The following is a 16,241-nucleotide window of genomic DNA, read 5'->3' on the forward strand; positions in this document are numbered from 1 at the left end:
TAATTAGTTAAGTAAAGAAAGGATATAAGGTCAGAAAATCAAGACAGAATATTACAATTAAATTACATCTATCACTAACTAAAACTGTTATTTGGTAAGATTTGGCCTTTTTTCCTTTCACGTTCAATTGTACTAAAGACCAAATGAAATCCCAGTCAAGTATTCTTTCGTTTACACCTGGGAGGTTGTGGGAATGATGCCATGTGAAAACCCTTGAGTTTTACATTTCTTGTGAAATCTTGGGCACGCTACAGCACAGCTCTTCCCTTTGCATCCCATTGCACTGAATATTTAGTTTTTCTCCAAGCTTAAGCGGAAATTTTGGAGTTTGTGACTTTGTAGTCTTACAGGATGCCTTTAAGATTGCCTTAGCAGACAGAGCCGAAGGATTACTCGCTGCCTTGTGCAGGTGTCCGTAACGTATGGCCCAACGCTGTGTAAATAGAGGCGTTATCCAACAAGATTATAAAAATATAAACTGCTTTTCCGAATGCCGTGGGGGAAATACTGTCAAAAGTGAGGCACCGGTACTTGAAGTCAGTTTGACGGGGACTTGACACCAGAAATGACATTATTTTCAGTCCCAGTCTTGCTGCTGCGTTGAAACTAAGCAGCTCATCGCTTCAGAAGATTGAGCCCTTAACCTGCTGAAGTGTCGCACGGGGATCCGGTCAGCATAGCAATAAACGAAATATAACGTGCAGTGAGACTGACGGTGAGGTGAATGCCGTACTGACAAATGAGTCAGGCTTTCGGGTTGGCTGATACACAAGATACGTGTTTGTCCGTAAACACCAAGAAAGACCTTATGGGCCATAAAGAAAAGATCCATACTCCCTGTATTTCCATTTTCAGCTGATAATGGCAAAAGCGAGCTGAAAGTTATTGACTCCCAACAGCAGATTATTAACACCCAGAAAATGCAAAGTCGTTACCGCTTAAGTATTTTTCCCGTTTGCTACACCGCTGAAATGCAGCGACACATAAATTTCAGCTCTTCGTGGCACCCTCCTGCACTCTCTGTCTGCTTTTTCAGGGGAATTCATGCCACGTGATAGGCTTTAAGTGTTTTATTTGATGGGTGGCACCTAAAGAGGGAGGGGAGCAAAGCCAGCGCTAACCATCCCCTCGTTGTCTGCCTTCTTTCAGAGCCCCCCATAGGGCAGATGCACCCTCCCCACGGCAGCGTCACGCCCCAGAAGAACAGCAACCTCCTCGTCATCATCGTCGTCACCGTCGGCGTCATCACGGTGGTGGTGGTGGTGGTGGTGGCCGTCATCTGCACCAGGCGCTCTTCGGCGCAGCAGAGGAAGTACGTTCTCAAGTCACGGGCTGGGAGGAAAAGGCAGTGATGCTCAGCTCCAAAATAGATGTGGGCGACAACAGCCACATGGTGGAGACGTGGGTTCAGGGACTGAACTGCATTTTGGGGCTCGATCTTTTGATTTTTGGAGGTGTCACTCATTGCTGGTGAGTGGAGAATATCCCCCTAGACTGCATAGTAAACCACGGAGAGTAAGTACCCCTGACATGGTGAGCCTTGAAAAATAAGCCTTTCGTGCACAGCTTTCTGTTGTTTATACTGCCAATTCAGACACAGGAAAGAATCAATTCCATTGATTTAAAGGAAAAAATAAAAAAAAGTATTTGTCTGTGCCTGGCGATGCTGTCAGAATTTCTGACTTTGCAGCCCTGCACAGCTGAGAAACACAGACTGTCCTGCTCCCTCGCTAACCTTTGGGAGGACGTTATCCTCTCCAGACAGTCCACCTCCGAAAGTCTTCCAGTAAAAGGTGCCCAGAACTGTTTCCCCAGATGATTCTGATATACTTGAAAAAACCCCAGTCTATAGAAAATGATGGGTCAAAAATCTTCAGGATTTCTCTGAAAGGCTATAAAAGGGCAGCGGCGTAGAGCACAAAGCTTTTTTTCCATTTTTATTAGAAATTAGAAGTGGCATCAATGGGTCTGAAACTGCGTTTGATGCGTTTAAAGCATTGAAAACCAGTATACTGTTATTTTACTCCTAATTCACTGTATTATTATTATATTGTTACAAAAGACTGGACATAAGAAAGTGAAGTTTAAAGATAGTTTGCCCACATGGATGATAAATGTGAGCACGAGCCAGGCATTATTACATTCCTCTGCACTGATGGCGGCACGATGAAAGGAGGGATGGTCAGGGTACCAAACAGCTCCCGGGTTTGCTGAAATCGGCTGGTTGAGCATGGGCAGGTGGCAGTTTGAAGTGTTCTGCAGTCACCAGGGCAAGTGCTTTTGCTAAAGATGGGTATTCGAGGGTAGATTTTTTTTTTACGTAAGAAAGCTCTCATTTAGGCAGAAAGGTAAGGGCTTCTGGGAGTGCTGGGGTAGTCAAATGATGAACTGATTTGCAAATCTGCTTCTATCGTGAGTCACAGAAATCAGGCCATCATCTGCAGGCAGTGCAAGTTCTTCTGTTGAGTAGAGTTGAGTGCATCAAGGCTAAAGCTCTCGTGAGTTTCTAACAGGGAAAAGGGAATTAGAGAAACAAGCAGATTCATCTGTACAGAATTAGACATCTAAAACTTAAATATCCAAGTCTGAATGAATCAGCCTTGACCTCCTCAGTAGCCCCTGGGGAATAACAAGAATCATTCGCCTTATGACGTCAGAAGACTTGCCATTTGATCATGCTTCTTGCTGTCCAGTGATTAAAAACACGTGAAGCTGGTGGATTTGGTTTTGCTGGTTAACTTCTAGATGTCTGTCCTATGGGCAGGTGAATGTCACCCAAGTTGCCCCAAATGAACCATTTCTGCGCTGAAAGTGAGGGGGGAAATAGGGCAACAAAAATTAAACAATGGACCTCAAATTTAACACAACATGAAAAATCCTGAATTTCGTCAAAATGGTGGTTGTTGCTGGGAATGACTTTGTTTCTGACCTGCCTGGAGAGATACACGCTGTGACACAAAATGTTTAGAGTCAGGCTTTTATCGGCAGCTGGCTCTTAGTTTAAAATCACCGATAAACCACTGAACAAAAGGACTGCAGTGAGGGTAAAGGCCAAGTCTCATTGGATAATGCATGTGTCCTTCCCCAGAGCCAAAACTTGCAGGTGATGGAATAATCTCCTGTAAGCCTTCAGGGGAGGAAAGTCATATTTCTTAAGTTAATTAAAACTTGGCTGAACAAAGCACAATAAAGCATATTATACAGAACAACCTGGTACTGACCTGGGTGGCTTAGTAGGTATTTTCTGTCTCTGGCATCTAGGGAAGGATGAAATATCAGCCATACAAACCCTGTGACAGTTTGACGGCAGTAAAAAATAGAGGAGAAAAAATGCGGGTGAAGCTTCAGGTGCAATAATTTACCCAGTTGTGCATAAGGGGAACGTACGGCTCCTGCAGTAATGGAGATTCATGCCCTCACCGTAATTACATCTGCCGCAGCAGGAGATGCTCGCTGCCCTGCGCTGGCAGTGTCTGCTGATGCGGTCCAGGGGGGATGGACGATGGGGCCACTCTGTCCTTCAGTGTGCTCCTGGTCCGGGCAGGTCAGGTCAGACCTTAAGCTTAGAGGAGATGAACCCCAGTCGAATCTTAAAATAAGGAAAAATACCGCTTTGTACAGCATACAACCGAACCATGGGACCTGCTTCTTCCAGGAACGTTTTTTAAGGCTTCAGGGTATAAAAAAGTTTGTAACATGCCAGAACAATTAGCCTACGGACTGGTAACACGAGGGGATGACTACCACAGGAGAAAAGGAGAGGGTGGACATCCAGTCCCAGCCTGGTAGCTAAACCGTGCGTATTTAAGCCATTAAAAATGGTTTTGAACAAGTGCCCAACCCGTTAGTATGCTGGGCAGGGTACTGGAGTTAAAAGAGGCTGCAAAAAATAAGCTAAGACTAGTTTAAGCCCTACGTAAGTAATAGGGATGTGTCAGTATACACTGGGGAAGGCTCGGGGGAAGCATTAACCAAAGCGTTATCAGACTTAAACTACAACGGGGAATGAGTTGGCAGCCACTAAAGAGCCTCCATCTTTCACTGCTGTGTTCCCTGGAGAGGCTCCTGGTTTTCTGCCTGTCCTCCGTGCTGGGGAAGCTCATTAGCTCTGGCCTCTGCCCCATCTCTTGCACGGTGGCCTGAGGATGGATCTCACCGCGGGGGAGAGGACCGTGAAGCCACATGGTAGGAGAGTCGGGGACTGGTTTCAGCTTTTCAGGGTGGCTGGCAGGAAATAAACAGGCCAAAATTAAGTAATTTTTCATGTGTAAACACTGGGGGAGATTGTCTGGAGAAAGAATCCTTTTGTAGTCTTTTTTTTTTTTGTGTATAGGACCTCTATACCAGTTGAATTTCCTTTAATACAGCCCAAAAGGTAAAGAGCACAATTCTGCCAGGTTCAGAGTAAAGAGCAGAAAATACAAAACATTAACTCAGAAGGATAATTAAGGTGATGTAATGTTTACATTTATCACTGAGTATCTTCAAAGTGCTTTGCAAACAGCAGTGCAGGAGGCTCAGGGTTCATGTGGGAGGTGGTTACGGCTTACGGGGCCATTGCTTCTGTGTCCTGCCTCCGAAACGGTCCCTGCTCCATGAGAAAAGGCATCCAATCGGACCAGCACTGGGTGTGTACCCAGTTTTTTTTTGCAAGCAAAACCTTGTTTTGCCCAGGAGAACAGTTTATTTCTGAGATGTTCAGATAGAGACACCTTCAATTATTGTTAACAGTATAAACTAGGCTGAGTTGTTACAACCTTAAGTGTTTTCTCTAGGGTGATGTAACTGTAAAATGAGGGCAATGAAGAGTAATCTCACTCCGGAGTATTTGAAAAATCATCCCATGTAGCATGTGTATATTGTTAGGAGCTATATGGATGTGCTGTGTAATGGTTGAAGTCACTGCCCAGGTGCTGTTGTGCTGGAAACTGCGGGAATAGACAACGAGGAAGAGTTTTCTTTCCAGAGAGTTTATTTATTTTGAAAGTACAGCTTAAGTTCTGCTATCATTATTCGTAATTGCATGACCATTATATACGTTTTACAGGCAGAGCTGACCTCTGCTTTTGTATCCAGCCTTAGGACAAAAGAATATATCGTTATGGTATGCAAGCTGGATGCATTTCACGTTGTAAAATAATTGAACAACAGCAGAAACGCTGCCATCTGAGATCAATTTTTCAATTCCAAACTCCTTGTCTTCCCAATCCCTGCTCCAGTTATAAAATGGGTAATGGACTAAATTTGAATCCCACTGTAAATCTCAACACGAACTTCCAAAGCATCCGTTTCCATTGCTGCAGCTGAGGTTTGAAGCTGATGTTGAAGTTTTATGACTGTCTTCTATAGATATAATGTGCTTTTCTGGTGCAGCAAAGGTCCTGCCTCCCCCTGAAATTGAGGGTAGGTGCATTTTCAGAAGCCGAACCTCAACTTCTACATTGCATAAACGAGAAACATTCCAAGGGAGGTTTTATTTTCATTTATTATTGATGACCTTTTCATCTGCACTCCTGGCTCTGATATAATTTGCTGCTCATGGGCTGTCAGAACATCAATAATTTGTGAGAAAAAAAACAATGCAAACCAAACTACATCATTGCATATATTTTTAAATGATATCATCGCTGTAGCGGTTTTGTCGTTATGGTTGGAATGACACATTCATTATAACCCCCGATTCGGAATTGTTTATAAAATTACTTTGGGGCTGAAATTTCTCCTGCCTAGCTCAAGCCTGGGGAAATGAATTATTTTCAATTGAAAGTGACAAAAAAGCTGCTGTATCCCAAAGTGAAGAAAGTAATTCCTTCTTTAGAACCAAAATGGTGGTCTTTTGTTGAATGAGGCAGAAAGAAGAACTTTACTTTTAAACTTCAGGTGGGTTTGAATGAAAGTGCTCATTATTATTGTCCTAGGCGTTGATCAGGATGGTACCAGGGTCTGTGCAAGAAGGTATTAAAGACCTGTCTGTATTCCATGTTCTTTATTCCTGTTCTTTGAGGTGCTATTTTAAATAATTAAGTTTTGGCAATTAGCAGGTGACAGACTAAGCGCAGGAAGTGATTATGACCAGAAGGCCACGCTCGTCCTTCTCGTGGGCTATAAACAAAAATCTCTGAACAACCCCCAGCCTCGCCTCCACCTCTAACTTTCTGGAACACGTTTTAAAATTAATCTTTTGACCCTTGAAGAGCTTTTTGGGTTCTGACCAGTCAAAGGACCTGAAACAATTTCTGCCTTTACGGGTGGCAGTTCAGGGACTGGGATATTTCTGCTGAAATAAAATGTCATCGCCATCAGCTGCTGGGGATGAGACAGGGCTGTGCCCTCGGTGACATTTTAAATTATAGGATGTGTTTGTTCCTTCTTTTGAAAGCAGAACGTTTGGTGATGCCCATAGCTGTGACGCGCATCTCCTGGTTTCTAGGCCAGGCTGAGAAAATTCAGCAAAGAGCAGAAATTGCTTCAAACAATTGGAGTTTCTTAAAGTTTGCCATTTCCTCAAGCTTTTCCCTGGCAAAATAACCCCATGCCACCTTCCACAGTACTGCCTGCAGCGTGTGGCAGGAAGGGCAGTTATCTGAGCACCCCTACGCAAACGGGGCACGCGGTGCCAGTCCTAGGGATGCCAGCGAGAGGCTTTGCGTTGCTTTCCATGGATTCAGGAAAGCGCCTTCCCATCGGGAGGTGCACAGCTGTGGTTTGAGGTGAGCATATGATGAGAGTAAGGAGTCGCTGAGAGCACTCAGTGCCCCTGGAAATCAAGGTTTTCTTTTTTTTTTTTTTGTTACCCAAAAGCGCACAAGGATTTGAAAATACTTGCCTGCAGCTTTTTTTGTATGACAAGTGTTTCTGCTTTCCCCCTTGGGACAGTAATATTACTTTCCTTTTACAAAGTCCTTTGAGATGTACGAAGGAAAAAAACCAGCGGTAAGAGTACTTTTGGATTATTGAGCCAAAACCCCAAACAATAGACCAGAAAAACTGTTCTTTCAGAGTTATTTGAATTGATAGATTTCTGATAAGACTTTCTCTGCAGCTGTAAATTAGACGTTGTGCTCCATAGTTAAGGAGCATATCTTTTCTTTAGAATACAAAAGCATGGGTATTTTGATATAAATAGTCGAGGGGAGGTGAAAGTCCGAGCGCAGCGGAGCAGTGCCATGCCCTCGTGGCACGGCGAGCTCCCCGGAGGAGGCGGCCCACTGACATGAGAGTCTCTTGTAATACCTGTACGTAAGGAGAGGAGACTTAATGTTGCTCTGGGAGCTGTTACTCTGGATTTACGAGCTTCTCTGTAATAAAAATCCTGCTTTAGTGTGTATTTAAAGAACATACGCTGCGCGCCGTTATGGAAGGTGTAAGGTGTGCGTAACTTGACAGAAATGTGCTCAGCAGTTTTCAAACGTGGTTTTTTAGATGCAGGCGCTCCGCAAGTGCTGCTCTTCCCAGCATGAAACTGGCCACTTCTCTTCTGTTCTGGGAGGAGTGGTTTTCCCCAGTTTCTACATCAACTGGTGCAAAAAAATGACCCACCCTGCTGAGCCCCAGGCCCCATCCCATGGAGCAACCTCCAGGACCTCACCAAGATAACTGCTGTCCTTTGAAGGACAACACCAAAGGGTTTCCTCAGAAAGCCACCAATGAGGAGACATCCCTCTTTTGGCCTCATGAAGGGGAAAGATGTTCTGAGCTGACAGTTTTGATCTCTTTTTGCTGCAGGAAACGTGCAACTCACAGCGCTGGTAAAAGGAAGGGCAGCCAGAAGGACCTGAGACCCCCGGATCTGTGGATACACCACGAGGAGATGGAAATGAAGAACATCGAGAAGCCAACGGGCTCGGAGCCCGCGGGAAGGGAGTCCCCGATGCAGAGCTGCCAGGACATCACCCCGGTCAGCCACAGCCAGTCGGAAACGCAGCTGGGCAGCAAGAGCACCCCGCAGCCTGGTGAGGGGCTCCGAGGGCAGGAGACAGACACTGCCTGGGTTTCACTGGTGGATTTGGGGAAATTAGAGTCATAGAATGGTTTGGGTTGGAAGGTTCGCCTTTAAAGGGCATCTAGTCGAACCCCATTCCATGTACTCCGGTTATTTTTTTCACTCCGTCACCGGCGTATCAGTTTTCTTTAAATGAATTCGGTGTTGGTGGTTAGTGACCTTAGCCCAGCAGGTGGAGCCTCTAACAGAGGGCAAAACTTGGCAAGATCCAGGAGGAGACTGGAAGAATTGACAGCTCTGCGATGGGTGCTGGGAGAAATGTTCCTCGGATCATTTTTGCAGTGGTTTCAGACTAAGGGAAAACCAATCGGTTTTGATTTTTACACCATTCTAATTTTTGAAGTACAGGAATTCAACTGGAAGTGAAATGTTATTAAATTTGCATACCGTGCTAAGGAAAAGAGAGAGGAAAAAGGGGGCATGGAGATGTAAGTGGGGAAAAAAAAAGAAATGAAAAATGAGGCAGAAGGAGAACGTGATTAGGAAGAAGGTCAGCAGCGTCACCAGGAGCAGAATTTGGGCCAGGGAGACTGAGAAAACTTAAGAGATATGAAGAGAGAAACCCTGTAAGAAAAATATGGTTTCGGTGAAGTTTCCTCCTCCTTTTTTTTAACCTTAGCGCACAGGGCACATCACAGGTTCCGCTTCAGCTGATAACATTTTTTCCACCATGATGACAGAAAGTCTGGGGAGAGGCAGGTGGCGCGTACAGAGGGGGACGGAGGGCGAAACACAGCACAGACGTTGGAAACGTAAACATATTTGTCTTGAGTTCATCATGAACACATTGCTTGTGGGTGACGGAGTGAAATAATTCCACCGTATCGGTTGGCGCTGTAAATAAGGAAGGTGACTTTTTCATATGCCTCTGCTGTTTTTATCCCTTTTCTGTAGCTCCTGTTCTTGCAAAGAAAGGGAAGTTAAAAGGGAATGTTTTTCAAATTTCTGAACGGATCTAGTTTTCTTTTTCTGACGTTTCTTTTGGGCTGATAGGTTCCTGTTTAGAAGATAATCTAAATTATTTCTGTTGTTTTAATGCATTTCATCGTGACAGTGATTTCTGTGGCTTTTAATGCAAAGGTCCTCGTTATATTAGACATTGGGAAAACATAACCAGAAGATTCCCTCTGCCTAAACAGACATTGCTGATGATCAGAGAGCTGACCCAGGGCCCAGGAAGATCAATGAGAGCTCCATTGATCGCAGCAGCCTTGCAATCGAGCGCGTGGTAGGAAGTCATCACAGCATATGAGCAAGTTAATGACAAAGGCTGGGCTGGGTATTTTATGTGTAAACGCCTTGGACCATCAATAAATGCCCTTATGTTTCTTCCCGTTCTGTAATACACAGCTCAGTAATACTGTGCCTGGCTTTTCACTAGCAATTAGGTCTTGGAATGGTGGTCGATAGAAAACTTGGCATTTCAGTCCCGCAATTCAGAGAAGAGTGATTTGGGAAAAAAAGAATAGTCTTTTCATGCAAATCTCGATTTTCTTCCTTTTTTTCGGGGAATATGTGTTTGCTTGGGTACATCGGAGATGAATAGTCTGAGTGGGTATTAAGCTTAACTGTATGACAGTATTAAACAGATTTCATCCGTGGTTTATTAAAGTCGCAAAAGTAACATAAATATAACATTTATGTGAGACAAAGTATGAAAAGAGAAATACAGATTTTATTTCCTTGCAAATTACCCCACCAAACATCCCGTTCCAAGCACGCTTTCTTTCTGACAAGTGTATTCTCCAGAATTTTTGACTACCTCAATTATCCTACGCTAATGTGGCTAAATTAGAGCATCCATATGTCAATACCTAAGCAGAATATCTGATTTATATAGCTGCTGGGATGGTTTTGAATTGGACTGGACATGAGGCAGCATCTTTCAGATCTCCGATCTGGGTAGATGTGCCTGTTGTGTGTTATGTGGTCCAGGACCACACAAGGGGAAGACCGAGGCACATCCCTAACTTCCCATGGTTTCTGCAGAAAAACCAAGATGCAGAGGCTGGATGAGACACTGTGAATTACCGGGTCTGTAGTCTGGCCAGTCAGGACATAGGACTTTGTGGCATCTCACAAGGAAGGTCATTTCCACCTTTCAGATGTATTTCAAAGACCAATTTTTAGCTGCCAGGACTTGTAGGTACCTGCATTTATGCAGCCTTTTTCTGGTCTTGATACGTGATTTTAAAAATGAGTTTATTACAGAAAAGTTGCAAGAAAAATGACATGTTTTTGTGAAGGGAATGGGGTTTTCAGGATCATTTCAGAGGCAAAGAAAAAGGGGACATGATAGCTTAATTCTCTTACAGAAAAATGCAAACAACAATGTTATTCAGAAGAGGCAGCCCAAATAGTCTGTGCAGCTCTTTGAAGGTGGTGATATCTAATGATCGGTTAAAATAACTCAGTTCTAAAAACCCCTATTTCTGCTAGATATAAAGTGAAGAGAAACATTTGTTTGCCGCATTTTCAACTGAGCTATCGTGTTGTTTTTCTCTAGGTCCTGAGACAGAAGATGTCGGCAGCAGCATGTCCACGTTGGAGCGCTCGCTCGCTGCCCGCAGAGCCACCCGTGCCAAGCTCATGATCCCCATGGATTCACAACCCAACAACCCCCGTGAGTACCCGGACCTTCCCCTGGCCTCATTCTGCACCCCGCAAGCCGTGCTCGCCCATCTGAAGATCTCATACAGTCTTTCGAATACTATCTAGTTATGCCTCATGAAGTTAAATAGCGTTAGCAATGTTTTCTTCATCTGAAAAAAAAAAAAAAAAAAAAAAGGAGTTGAAGGCCTGGAAGCTCTCCAGGGCTTCACAGCGCATCAGTGGAAAAACGATGGAGAGAATTTGGAAATGGTGCTGCTGCTAGACACAGCCCAGGCTGAGCCTAGAGAGTCCTCATTTCTATTTTTACCAGGTGGATAAGGGCTGGATAAACCCCTCTGTTTTCCTACTATGGAGCTTTAAATACAGGGGTAGGAGTTCGAACTGCCAGAGCAGGCCGCTTTGCAGTATGCAGATGTCAATGGTGATATTATTATCAATAATTATAATCAGCGGGACAGTTTCTGTGGTATTTTCTTTTGTCTATAGGAGTTGGTCGCGCCACTATATGCTTTTTTGATATGGAGCAGCTCTCTTATAAAGCTAAGTGAGTGAGGAGAAAAGATATATTTAATAGGTGATAAATTTTAGCGACCACAGAGCATTTGTTGAACGAATTTCATAGGTGAAGTGAATCTTTTTCAAAGCAGGAAAGTACACAAGAAAGACAGGAAGGCTGGAGAGCATTAGATAGGTTCTCCCATCCTGCAGAACTTATTAAAATTTTCTAAAATGACCTCATTTCACATCTGAACAAAGGAGAGGGATAAGTGACAGCCCGCAGGCACCAGAGAGAGGGTTCGGCACTGATCAAGTTCCCAGTGGAGGATGAGGCTTTGGGTCTCCAGCTTTCCTCTGAGCAGCCCTGTGATCAATCTCTTGGTAGCTCTCAGCTTTTAGCTAGAAGTTCTACCTTTGACCTCACATACTAGATCCGATCAAAAATCTATAGCAATGGGTAGATCTGTGTAAACAGTCTGAGTTACGAAAAACGGACTTATACTGACAGAAATCCATTTCATCACAAAATTTCTTTCTAGCTCGGATGGTTAAATGTAAGTGCCTTTTTGCAGGTTTGCAGCAGTGCACATCACAAATGATATATTAAAAAAAAAATAGAAGGAACTGAATGAAAGAGAGGTGAGGGAATAACCTACGATGGCTTTGTTCAGTAAATTACTTAGTAGGGGCTAGTATTAGTTCCCTTGATTTGGTTGGTCATGGGTGCAGTTCAGGTCATGCTGCTCAGCCTCAGCACCCAACCCTTCTGAGGATAAACCACACGTGCCCAGGCAGAGCCTGGTTTCCAGTTCTTCACGCCTTGGGCTGGACATATCACCACCTTTCAGCCTCCACCTTCTTTATGACCTGGAAGAAAGACCTCTGGGTTGAGGTGGAGAAAACTCTTCCACCCCCTGGTCGTGTCCCATCTTGTAACCACACCATCAGGCAATTTTCCCGTTTTTTTCAGTGAGATTCGTCCTGGGTTGGTCTGGGGAGAAGAAGGGCAGCAGTCCAAGAAAATGGATAGACTTGGGCGTGGCGTAAGCAAAATCAGAACCAAATCCATTGTAATTACAATGGGTCAATAGCAGTGTTGTTAAGTAAAAGTCAAGTCAACATCGTTCTACGTTGTTCTAGTGCTTTTAAACAGATTTAGTTTTTTCAGTCCGATGATGCATTTTGAGGAATGATGTCCTCTTTTCTGTTTATTCATATTTTCAACAGTATCAATCTAATCTACAGCGGCGGTGTATTATGATTGTTTGCAAATAATTAAACCCAGATTTGTAAAAGTCTTCATTTGTGCAGGCTGAGTTATGCCAAATGTGGGGGTTTTTTTTCACCAGAAGATAAAATTGAGGCTTTGTCATGTTAGATGTTTTAATTAATTTCTCTCCGTTTGCCTGATACTGAAAGAAATTGTCAGCAGTGCGCGATTAAATAGGTTGAAGAAGCAACATTGTCATTCTGAAGGAAAAACCACATACTATTAATTGTTAAATACCAAATCTGGAAGTATTCATGCTTATCTCAGTAATCAGTATTTGCAGTCTTTGAGAACAAATATACCCCCTAATGCGCCTTTGCTCACTGAAGTGGAAGGAGCATAAACCCGATAAATTTGATAAGGTTTTAGCGGTATCTTTGATAGCTCTAATGCTACTGAAATACAGGTAGTCACAAATACCAAGGCTGTTGTGTGGAGAGGGGTATTTACAGAGCAAAATGATCGAGAAAGTCTTTGCAGGGTATCACGTTCAAGTATTGTGCCTGTAATTCCCCTGTTTTCTGTTTGTAGTCTTACAGAAGAGGAAAATAAAATGCTCACAGAGCAAATCAGTTTGGAGAGAGATTTCTGCTGTGTTTTATGGGGAGGTTTTTTCTGTTGATCCCCCTCCCTAAAATGGCGGAAAATCGCAACAATTCTTTTTTTTTTTTTTTTTTTTTTTCCAGGGAAATATGAACATGTCAACTCAGATGCTTTGGCAGCCTCTGGGATGGTTGAATACAATTCAAACTGTCCTACTTTGTCATTTCCATAAGCGGTTCTTGGGTGCTGCTTTTTTTACATGATACAGTACATTTTAAATGGAGATTTGTGTTTAGGGAGCTCCATGATTTGGTCAGGGAATTTCTGTTTTCACTGTGTTAGTATATCAATATTAAGTGCAAATTCAATTGCTGACAGGCTATGACAGAACAGATTTGTTGTCATATCTGCTTGAAATTGCGAAGATTTATTGAAAATGTTTGATGTTACCTTTTCTCCGGCTTCTCTACAATAGAGTACTGCAATGAATAGTAATCCTGTCTTATTTTAGAAATGAAAGTGCTAGGTATCTACAGCCTGAAAAGAAATGAAGGAATGGACTTTGAAAAACAAGTTGTTCTTTAATAGGATTCAATAAAGAGTGATATTTTTCACTGTAGCAGCAACGTTATAAATACTGTCAATAAAAACGTCTTATACAGGCAAAATGAAATGTCTGAATGGTAGAAATTCTCTTCTAAGAGTGGGCAAATTGAACCCAGACAACTCTAAAGCTCAAATCACTGCCGTGATGAGTTTTCTTCACCTCCACACTTGTCCGTTGCCTCTGGAAGTGCGGCGTTGTCTCGCTGAAAGCTTAAAAAACACCCTCGTAAAGCCTTGGCAGCATCATGGCTTCTTGTGTGACCTTGGGCAGGTAGCCCAGTTTGCCACTCTGTGTAATGGAGGTAGTAGGAGCTAGAAGTAATTGTAATGACTATCTTAAAGTTTACGGCGTTGTTTATAATTCGTGTGTGAAAGGTGCTAGATAAGCCAAACCTTATCATCGATGAGCCAAAAATCTCTTGTTTATTGTTTAGCTGGGCAAAACTTTAATGAGAGTTTCCAAGTTTTTCCTAAAAGCTACAGAGAAACTTATCATTTGTATGACATTATCACCCACTCTTCAAGTGGGTGATTTAACAAGCCATGGGCTGTTAAAATAAAGGAGATAACTCACAGGAAAGACTGAATTCATAGCACTTGCGATCTCAGCTTTCAAATCAAAGTGTTTCACTTAACTCAAGAACTCAACTTCAACTTCAGACTTTTCAGCTACTGGTTTGCTGGCACGGCTCACCCCTGTTCCTTACAGGCATGGACATTCCTGAGTGGGGAACGTTGCCCAGACAGCCTCAGCTGATGGGTAAACATGGGGGTCCTGTGCCATCAGGGACGTCTGAGGGTATCAGGGACACTGGCAGATGTGATGCAAGAGTTGCAGGAGCCCACACTCCTCCAGAGTAGCAGCTGAGGGCATCTCCTGAGGCATCAGGAATGGCACCAGGGACCTGAGCTTAGACAAGTGAAATAAGCCCTTAAATTGCCTGATCCGTTCATTCTCGCTTATTTGTCAAGGGATATAAAGCACACCCCCCCCCCCCCAAAAAAAAAAAGCAGCCAAATAGCTGGAACACAGACAAAAAGCTATTTCATTTTACGGATAAGTAGTTGCAAACTGCACAATGTATACCAAAGAGGCATACTTCTGTATACAGAGGTGGCTTCTCTGGGCAGAGGCATGTTTTATGTTTGGGTACTTTGCTTTGGAAACGTGTTTTTTTCTGGTTCCCTAGTGACCCTCTAAGGACTTTCTTTTTTTTAATTTTCCAGAAGCACTCATTTAATCTCTCTCTCTCCTTCTTTCCTTTTAGCTGTGGTCAGCGCCATTCCAGTGCCAACACTCGAAAGTGCCCAGTACCCCGGGATCCTGCCATCCCCGACCTGCGGATACCCGCACCCGCAGTTCACCCTTCGGCCGGTGCCGTTCCCGACCCTCTCTGTGGACAGGACCTTTGGAGCAGGAAGAAGTCAGTACGGTGCTTTTCTTCTGCTCTTTGCTGTTACAGGGCATGGAAATAAGTTGCTTGTTATCATTGGGGTGTGTAAGCTCTAGCCAATGCAAATCATGCTGCCGCTTACTGGGAACCAGTCTAAGTCCAGCCTGGTAACGGCAACCAGCCGTGGGCTGCCTCTTCTCCAGCAGCAGCTCCAGTTGCAGTTTCCAGCCTGTACCCAACACCTTAAAAGCGGAAAGCTGCTGCACCTCTAATCCAATCCTGTCTTTTCTGCAGGTCTGTCAGTCGTTTCCCTTTACTTCAATTTCCTTTGCTTTATTCATAAGGATATTCCCAGAAAGATGCAGCCTTCAAGCGCTCTTCTTCATCCCAAGGCAGAATCTAGTATCATCGCTCATTAAAAATCATCCCTGATAGCACTTACACAACCTCTCCACACAGTGTCTTCCCAGGCTTAGCTGCCCTCACTGCTAGAAACATACTCTTTAGTATCTGACTTGCTAAAATTTAAGCCAACTGTTTCTTGATTTGATTCCAGCAGGCATGGAGAACAGTTTATTTTCTCCTTTTTGCAGACCCGTTTGTACATGTGAATACTGTTACCCTGTCTCACATCACTTGCCTCTTCTCTAGAGTGAGCTCTATATTCGTATTGGCTCCTCTGCAGTAATAGATTGGCGGTTTGTGCGTTCCCATAGCTGTTCTTCACCTTCTCGTGGTCTGGGGAAAACGCCCGCACACAGCGCGAGCCCCCAGCCTCACCTTCACGACTTGCTCGTAAGCCTCTGCCGCACCGGCAGCCATCTGTTCTTTGTTCAAGCCTAACGAGCGTGCTCTGGCATATTAATTATAGTTGGAGAGCTCATATTTTTTTATCATTCTCCCTTAACTCTACTGCATATCAAGTCTGAATTATTGACAGATTAATGTCAATCTGTTACACATTTTTTCACATCATGGAGAGTCCGTGCCACTGGTCCACGGGGAGCTCATCTTGAAATGGCTGATTTTTGCTCCTATTTCATTATTGCTTTCAGTTAGTTCAGGCTTGATTGAAATCCAGTGGTGGGATTGTTAGGTAAAAGGTGGGTTCAGGTGTCCTAGTCATCACCTTAATGCCATTCCCCTTCTCTTCATTGTGGTTGCTGAGATCCTTTCAAAGCTAGAAGGCAATTTCCTCTGGAGGGCCTCGCTGGCGTAATCAAGTTTTGATCTTCTGCTTAAATTAATACCGAACCCACCGCAAATGCAATGCACGGGAGCAAAGTAGATTCAGTTTCTTGCTTGACATATATTA

At 43.7% G+C, this 16,241-nt stretch overlaps 1 protein-coding gene across 1 annotated transcript in view; it reads left to right on the forward strand.

The window, feature by feature from the left end:
- Positions 1-16,241, forward strand: part of DCC (DCC netrin 1 receptor) — a 566,036-nt gene that overhangs the window by 527,189 nt on the left and 22,606 nt on the right. The window contains exons 23-26 of the mRNA XM_086479399.1: positions 1,150-1,312; positions 7,726-7,952; positions 10,509-10,625; positions 14,801-14,965. Of these exons, the coding sequence (XP_086335525.1) occupies positions 1,150-1,312; positions 7,726-7,952; positions 10,509-10,625; positions 14,801-14,965 (672 nt within the window). The remainder of the gene's footprint in view (positions 1-1,149; positions 1,313-7,725; positions 7,953-10,508; positions 10,626-14,800; positions 14,966-16,241) is intronic.

Source organism: Leptosomus discolor, chromosome Z, assembly GCF_034619465.1.
Source record: "Leptosomus discolor isolate bLepDis1 chromosome Z, bLepDis1.hap2, whole genome shotgun sequence".
In the NCBI taxonomy this organism is placed as follows: Eukaryota; Metazoa; Chordata; class Aves; order Leptosomiformes; family Leptosomidae; genus Leptosomus; species Leptosomus discolor.